This window comes from Gossypium hirsutum, chromosome D05, assembly GCF_007990345.1.
Source record: "Gossypium hirsutum isolate 1008001.06 chromosome D05, Gossypium_hirsutum_v2.1, whole genome shotgun sequence".
Lineage (NCBI taxonomy): Eukaryota > Viridiplantae > Streptophyta > Magnoliopsida > Malvales > Malvaceae > Gossypium > Gossypium hirsutum.
Window position 1 is genome coordinate 24,624,164 of NC_053441.1, and position 9,014 is coordinate 24,633,177.

Here is a 9,014-nt window from a genome sequence, read left to right on the forward strand (position 1 = left end):
TGACTAACATGCTTGATAAGGATATGTGTTTAGGCAATTGGCCAAATTGATTTGAGCATGTTTAGTTAGCTTACCTTAATGTGAAATAAATGGTAAGTTAATTTCATGTTATACGGGATTATTAAGCTTTAAAGCTTACTCTATTTTATTTCCTTTGTTTTATAGTATTCAAAAGCTCGTAAAGGTTGGAAGCGAGTCGGAGCAACATCACACTATCCCTCAGCTCGTTTTGGTATAAATAACAAAATTTCTTTTTGATATAATGACGTGTATAGGTTAAATTAACCAAATGATGGCATATAAATATTTAGTTGAAACTAGCCATTGGTATGGCTTGTGTTTGGTATATTTTGATATGTAAAATATATGGCCTAAACATGTTTGATTTGTGTGTTTGAAATGGTTAAATGGTGGAAAGTACATAGACCTATTGATGATTGGTTTGAGATAGCATAATCGATAAAATATGCCTATATGCACACATCTCTGTTTGGTAAGTTTGAACACTTGAACATATGTGATAATATGTCATGTATAATACTTAGTTTTAGCTTGGTTTTAATGTCTTGAATTGGTTGGTGAATGTATTAAAGTGTTGATGTAGGTGGAAGACAAATTGGGTGAGAAATAAGGCTTGGAAATGACCTTATTTTGTCCACACGGGCGCGTGTCTCAGCCGTATGTGAGACACGACCTAGCACATGGGCGTTTGTTTTAGTCTTGTGACCCTTGCACCTACACACGGGCGTGTGACTTGGCCATGTGTCCCAAGTTAAAGAGTTACACGGGTACGGACACGGGCTAGGACACGACCATGTGCCCTAATTCAAATGCCCATACGGCCTGTGACATTGGCATGTCTGTTGGCTGTGTGAGCCACACGGCTTGACCACACGGGCGTGTGTACCCTACATCTAGGAAAAATTTTGAAATTTTGCGAAAAAATCTCTGAGTACCCGGTTTAGTCCCTACTTGTTTCTAATGCATATTTTGGGCCTCGAGGGCTAATTTAAGGGACAATATAATTCATTATGAATGATTTCTAATATGAATGTTAAATGTTATAAAATGTCTGTATTTGATCTGTAAATTTCGGTAATGCTCCATAACCTTGTTCCAGTGATGGATACAGGTTAGGGGTGTTACATTTACCTTCACATAGAGAAATGGAAAGGTCAAGGTCACTTGGATCAGAAGACAAAAACACTAGTAAAGGGTTTAGATTTTACGACGAAGACACTAGTAAAGGGTTTAGATTTGATGATGAAGACATGTATCATGAGTCTTTTTAAGTCTGGAATAAACTTGAGTAATCAGTGGCTTTATCAAAGCAATTATCGAAGAATCAGATTCCCTTGGTCGATTAGTGACAGTGTAAGTTAACCAATCATCTTCCTCCCTCTGTTTCGAAAGATTCGAATGCATTTCTTCTAAAAAGAATGACACTTGTTTTGAGAATGCAACACCAATAGACACCAAATACCCGTTGACATCTAGATTATAACACTTGTACCCCTTTTGAAGGAAAGAGTACCCCAAAAACACTATTAAGGATTTTGGATCCAACTTAGTGACATGACCGAACATCTCGAACAAAATAGGTACTCAAAAAATTATTAGTTCCACTACAAATAATGGTTTGGATAGAAATAGAACATTGTATGGGTTATCACCATCAAGTACGAAAGGAGGAATGCAATTGATCAAAAAGTAAGTTGTCGAAATAATATCAGCCTAAAATTCTTTAGAAATTTTCATTTAAAATAAAAGAGCTCTAGCTATCTCAAGGAGATGTTTGTTCTTTCGTTCAATGACCCTATTCTAAGATGGTGTGTCAACATAAAAGAATTGATGAAGAATCTCATTTTGGGTCATAAAAGCCTCACAAGAGTCGTAAAAGTATTCTTTAGCATTATCGTTGCGCAAAATTTGAACAAACACCCCAAATTGAGTTCTTATCTAGACACAAAAAGCACGAAAATGAGGAAACATTTCTGACTGAATTCTCATAAAATATATCCATATTATTAGAGAATAATCATCCACAAACTTAACAAAACATCAAAATTCAGGTTTGGATACTATCGAACAAGGTCCTTAAACATTCAAGTTTATTAACTTAAAAGTGGAACTAACTCATTTATTAGATCTCGGTCTCAAGGGGTTTCGACAGTGCTTCACAAAGTGACATGCTTCACATTCTAACGAAAGTAGGTCTTGAAATTGTACACATAACTTCTTCAACAAAGAAAGAGAAGAATGTCCCAACCGACATTATGCTTCGATCAGAGAGAAAATAGCAGGACAAGCCACGGATTTAGGAACCCATAATTCAAAAATATAAAGACCATCATATACATATCCTTTACCAATTGTGTGTTTTGTCATAAAATCCTGTAAAAGACAATGATTGAGAAAAGTAAAGATAATGCAATTTAGGTCACGGGTAAGTTTACTGACATATATTAAATTAAAGGCAAAATTAGGTAAATTTAATACCGATGATAAGGTGATAGATGAAGTTAGGTTAATACTTCCAAAACCAACAACTTTATAGGTAGATCCATCAACAATAGTGAATTTTGTGACTCAAAGTAGAGAAAAGGTTGGGATTACCTATCATATGATTTGTAATCCCTAAATTGATGACCCATTTGGATGAAGAGGAAATAAGACGCATTAAATTTACCTGAATCCGCAAACGAAGTAAAGGAAGCCATAACAAAAGGCAACGAAACCCGAAAAAATAAAAAGACTACAAACAACCAAAAACAATACTTGTGAACAATATTCGTGAACAATACCCATGAATAGTACCCCAAATAGTGTAACCAAAAAGTTTTGAACAGTACCTTGTAAACAACAAGAAGAAACCCAAAACACCTCCGAACCACCTTTGATCGATAACCTGGTCATTGGGATTTGATTGAAACCCCGAGTCGACATTGGAGTAAAAAAACAGTGATCAAACACCATTGTACGCACCCCCACGCATTGTCGCGTGGAAGAAGAATCTAAACACTCTAGAGGCGTGTGACGCTCACACATGGTCTTACTAGATGCCAAAAATTGTAGTGCGGTCATAGATTTGGTGGTGCACCTCCCTGTGCCGACAGTTTACCCAAACGAGCACTTTGAAAAACTCACCCAAAAATATACTCTAACGGTTCACATTCAAAAACAACAAAAACAAACCCACTAAATCAAGCCAAGAGGCTTTGATACCATGTTATCGTGTTTATCAATACCAAAGAAAAAATATACGAAAATAAAATGGAGAGAAAATTTTTTGTATTTCATCTCGAGTTAATGTGTTTATACACAAGTCTATATAATCTAAATAAAGGAAGAAAATAAAAATATATTAAAACCCTAAAATCAAACTTAAGAATTAACACTCCTAAACAACTTGCCTTTGTTAAGCTTTACCATCCATTACTAAATTAAATTATTCCACATTTGATTTTTTTTCCTAACTTTAAAATAAATCAATTAAATTCTCTTAATTTTATAAACTTGAATAGCTTTTGCATGTTTTGTTTGCTTTAAAGCTTTTCTAAAACTTAAAAATGGAACAATCCCATGTCTTCAAAGGAAGCATCATCTTCCGCTTGGTAGCCAGCCTAGCATTGGTAGCTACTTTCTTTCATTCCTTTTTTACCTTGGACGCAGCATGTCCATTTATCTTGCTTCCCAGCTAAAAACAATGCATATCACAAACTCCTAGCAACTAAATATGTTAAAATAAATGGTCTTATGGCTAGAATTGATACTCCTTGAGATGGCAGAAATGCTGATATTGATCATGTCTTCCTTATTCATTGTCATGTCTATAGAAAGATGTTCTTTGGAAATGACATTAAAGGATCATAATTAGTTGTTGTGTACAAAAAGGAAAACAAAATATTAGCATACAAATGATGTCTTAGAATATACGTATGCAACCTCCAAAGCTAAACACCAAGACCAACATACCAATGAGGATTCAAAATCTCAGCAGACCGAACAAAAAGCAAACACTGTCAGCTTCTAAACTTGGCATTCCTTGAGTCCAATTTCTACATGGATATAAACCTGTTACAGACCTCCATAAGTTACAATCAAGTCGGAATCTTTGGGCTCATTTATTATCTTTTCAATCATTGAAGTGAATTGCTCTTGCCCTACCATCGCTTCCAAGATCTTATCCTCTGGGCAATTAAATCCTTTCTTGTGATGATCATCCCTTCTGTGAGAAGCAGAGAATAATAGCTCTGATAACCGGTCCTTCTCAGCTTGTCGATAGCATTTCAACCCCTCCATCGTCCCAGATGAGATAACGTGGTAAGTGTATACCATTCTTTGCTGTCCAAGCCTATATGCACGGCATATAGCTTGTCTTTCCACAGAGGGGTTCCATGTCACATCAAGCAAAACCACTCTAGAACCACCAACAAGATTTATACCTTCCGAGCAAGCCTTTGTTGATGCAAGCAACACCCTTGCTTTGCTCGTGGGATCATTGAAAACATTAATTACCCTTTGACGCTGCTTCATCGCACATTGCCCATCCATGTACAATATCTCCTCCATTTCCTTCCATTTGAAAAAATCTTTTATCTGGTCCACTATTAGGTTTAATGGTTCAAGGTATTGACTGAAAACTAAGACCTTTTCACCCAGAGCCCCGCTAAGCTTAAGAAGTTCCATGAGGAATTTCGTTTTAACTCCTTTATCGGGTTTCAGTCTTATCCTTTCTAGCATATCCATACTAACAATGGAGCTGACTTTTTCCTTAATATCTTCCTTGTTGGATAACTGCTGCAACAAAGAAGGGTGGGTGGAGATCAAGGACACATAATAGTCTCGCAATAATGCATTTTTTGTTTCTTTAACACGCTCGAGGATTCTACTCTGCAGATCAGAGGGCCGTAAAACAACCACAGAATGCCTCAAACCAGGAAGGGTAGTTTGTAGAATTCTACCATTATGTACATGCACAAAGGGCTTAATCACAGCTTTAAGCTCTCTCAATTTTTCAGCTTCATATATATCATCTTTGCCAATGGAACCAGTCAAATAGGCCCATTTCCTTTTTGCTTCTTTTCCTTCATCACTACACTTATTATTAACCTCTACTCGATGTCTAGACTGGATTCCTTCAGCAAATTTCGGTCTCACTAAGTAGAGAGTGTTGAAGAGCTCATCAAAATTATTTTGGAAAGGAGTTCCTGAGAGTATGATACGACGTTCTGTTTTGATTCTTGATAAAGCCTTCCATATAAGCGTATCATCATTTCTAGGTGTGTGCCCTTCATCTAGAACAAAAAGGCCAGGAAGCTCAAGAAGGATTTTACTTACATCCTTATTTAATGTTGTACACTTGTGCTTCTCCTCATTATCTACTACAGCAAGTTGCACAAAAAGTTTGTAACTGATTCCCAAAATGCCTCTATCAGATTTCCAGGAAAGCAACTTAACCAGACGTCGGGCAAGAGCTCTTTCTTGACGTGGAACTTTCAGCTTGAATTTTTCATAAAGACCAATTGCCTTCGGTTTTTCCTTGCCAGAAAAATCCAGAGTGTTGAGATTGTGAAAGGGAATGTCAACCTTCCACTTTCTAAACTCAGCTTCCCATGTGAGTAGCATACTGCGAGGAGCAACAATCACTGGCCTGCAACTCGGATATTCATTTAAGTACGTCTGAAGAAAGACAATAGTTAGAAGCGTTTTCCCCGTCCCGGGAGCATGAGATATAATGCATCCACCACAACCTTTGGATGAGTTTTTTGACTTGTCACGATAAATCCCTCCAGCTATGTTATTCCAAATAAATTCAAAACCTTCATGCTGATGGGGGTAGAGTTTAGTTTTTAAGTTAGGAATGATTTCCCACACTGTGCCTTCGATTTCAGCAGAGTGATCAAAACCAGACATATCATTGTTAGAGTCTTCACAGTGAAGGTCATCAAACATAGAATAATCTACAATGCCAGAGAATTGCCTCTCATATTTTCCAAAACGATCAGTCATCTGAATCAAGCAAAACCAAGTTACAAATAATCAATCATCTGAAACCAGTAAGAGCAATTCAGTCAAGTGCCATATATATACAAGGCTCCTAGAGATTAGACTATTATTGAGCCATTGAGCTCGGATAGCAGCATAATTCTCATTGGAACTGTTTTATGGGCTAATAAAATTCCTAGCATTCATCACAACAGCAATACCTATATACTTCAAAATTCAACAAAATCTATCAGTGCTTTGTAAATTAACTATAACAAGTAACAATGCTTTCAACAGAGTTTTTTTCTCTACCATCATGCCACTCTATGTTGGCTCCACCCTTCCATCCAAGATAAAATGAAAGAAGAATATTAAGCATGAAACATGGAAGTATCACAAACAACTTACAAAAGGCGGTGAGATATCTTTGATCTCCAGCAGCAGGAAAGAACAAAATTTGCATTTCATTCCAATCTCTTCGTCTAACACAAGATGATGCTTCCCTTGAAGACATAGGGAATGGGTTGTTGTGTCATGTTCAAACTCAGATACATCAGCATCTTCATTTTCCAACTGTTCATCAATTCATCGTGACAAATCTTAGTTTCAGTGCAAATCTACAAATGCGTAATGCAGACAAGTTGAGTCAAAATGTTCACAAGAAAGAGAAGAAAACATGCTAAAGCATTGACCATACCGGGGATGGCAGGGTCGAAGTTGGATCAGACATAAGAGAAATTTCCATCTCAGACCAGAGTGAATTCATTTCGTTCTCAAATTCAGTTTTGTCCGGAACAATTGAGTCCTCAACTCCAAAAGTGAACTTGAGAGGCAAAGGGTTTTCGAAGGTTTCTTGTTGGAGAATGGGGTCCTCTCCCTGTGTACTAGAATCCGAGTCTTGGTTGTCCAAAATAGAATCCACAAAAACACTAAGAAGGTGAACTTGGCCGGACTTGGCAGAGGCGGACCGTCTCCTTTTACTCTTAGGCTTCATTACAACTTCATCGACAGTGGAACCATTCTCCCCAAGGAACTCAACCTCAGTAGCCTTTCTTTTGGCAATGTCATGGCTTGGCGTCTCTTCGACTTCATTCTCCCCAAGGAACTCAACCTCAGTAGCCTTTCTTTTGGCAATGCCGTGGCTTGGCGTCTCTTCGACTTCATCTTCCGAACTGGAAGAGGATTGAGGATCCTCTCCCTCCCCTTCCTCCTCCCTATAATCCAAATCGCTTGAGTCAGAATTATCCTCTCCGCTTGTAGAGGTGAGAGCCTCATCATCCTCACTGTCTTCATCTTCATCGTCATCACCATCATCGTCACTACTACCCAGACAAATAACGTAAGGGTCAGGGTCGTTTCCATCTTTTCCGCGTAACTCACCGTCGAATTCTTCTCGCAAGGTTTGAACTTGAGCCGTGCCCTTTTGAGAAGCCAAAGACACTTTAACGTTGACGGAAGACTGCGGCGTTGCCATATTTGTTGCCGCTAACCGCACCTCCTCCACCGCCAGTGTCTTCTTCCTTTTCTTGCTGCTATCACCACACGGCGCTTTCCCCTTTCTGCTTCTTGTTCTTGAAGCGACCGACATCGACTCATTCAACATTGTGACTTGATTCGAAAACGGTAAGAAAAAATGAAAGGAAGAGAAAGGCAAGGCAAGGCAAGGCAAATGCATGCAATAACAATATAAACTTGGGAAATATAATAGTTAAAAATTAATTAAATGTAAAATAAATAAGAGGCGAAGGTCAAACGAAGGGACGCCTGCAGTGCCCTGCCCTGTCAGCCCACGATTCAGAGGAGTGGACAAATCAGAGACAAAAGGAGAGAGTAAAATCCCGGACAACCTCAAACCTAAGTGCAAGTGCAACTGAAAAGCTTTTCCATTATGTTTGAATCAAAATTAGTAAAAAGGAAAGCTAAAACAGAATAAAGGTTATATTATTTGTTCACATAATTATTTTCATTTTGGGTTTAATTCTTTTTGTCAAAATTAAGTTTTTAGCTTAACAATTGTTACTACATTGAAACTTAAATATTTTTTTTGTCTAAATTAATTGTTGATATTTCATTGAAAATTTTAAAGTTTAGGTTCCAATGGAAATGATTGCAAAGTTCAGACCCCAATTATCAAGTTTAGGGATTAACTTGTATAAAAAAATTCAAGCCTCAATGTGAGAACAATTATCTAGTTCAGGTCTCAATATGAAAATAATTGTCAAGTTTAAAGTCTAACTTGGACTAAAAAAAATTCAGGCTCTAATATGAGAATGGTTGCCAAGGTCAAGTTCCAAATAATGGTTTAACCCAATAAAAAAGATAAAATTATATAACAACTATATTTCTAAAAACTAATATAAATGTGGAGAATATTTGATATACTATCGGTACATAAGTTACATGCGACATCCATAAATAATAACATGATATGTCATCATTAAATAAAACAAAAAATAGTGAAGGACTTATAAATAAATACATATAATTTTATTTAAACAAAATTAAAGGATAATTAATTATAAATAAATGCTAAAACCCTAAACCTTTAAACTCAATATACTAAATCTGAGAATTGTTAATATTTATTTATAATAGTTACTATTGATGTTTAAATAAAACTATTAGTATTTATTTACAAGTCCTCCATGTTTTTTGTTTAATTTAATGTTGACATGTCATGTCATTATTCACAAGTGGTACATGAGACTTATACATCAACTGTGCATCAAATATTATTCATTATAAATAATAAATAAAGTTTTATTTAAACAGTAAAAAAATTGTATAAATATATATTTTTAAAATTCATACAAATAATAAATAAAGGCTTTATTCGAGAGTTAAGAAGCTACAAAGGGACGACAAAGCTGCTGTTGAGATGGTTTTCGAGTATTGTCCAATAGATCAAAGAATTAATGGATTAAGATTGGCAAATTGAGCTTCAGCATGTCTTTCGAGAGTTCAATTTTGCAGTAGACTTCATGGCGAAGATGGTCTCTTACTGCTGGTCTTCATGTCTACACCAG

At 36.4% G+C, this 9,014-nt stretch overlaps 1 protein-coding gene across 1 annotated transcript; it reads right to left on the reverse strand.

Annotated features, from left to right (window-relative positions):
• Positions 1 to 3,829: 3,829 nt before the first annotated feature.
• Positions 3,830 to 7,807, reverse strand: LOC107915264 (SNF2 domain-containing protein CLASSY 4). Its single transcript, XM_041094424.1, has 3 exons — positions 6,686 to 7,807; positions 6,397 to 6,561; positions 3,830 to 6,012 (listed from the first exon to the last, which is right to left on the reverse strand). Exons 1-3 carry the CDS (start codon positions 7,661 to 7,663, stop codon positions 4,078 to 4,080), a joined length of 3,078 nt encoding a protein of 1,025 aa, XP_040950358.1. The 5' UTR covers positions 7,664 to 7,807; the 3' UTR covers positions 3,830 to 4,077.
• Positions 7,808 to 9,014: the final 1,207 nt, after the last annotated feature.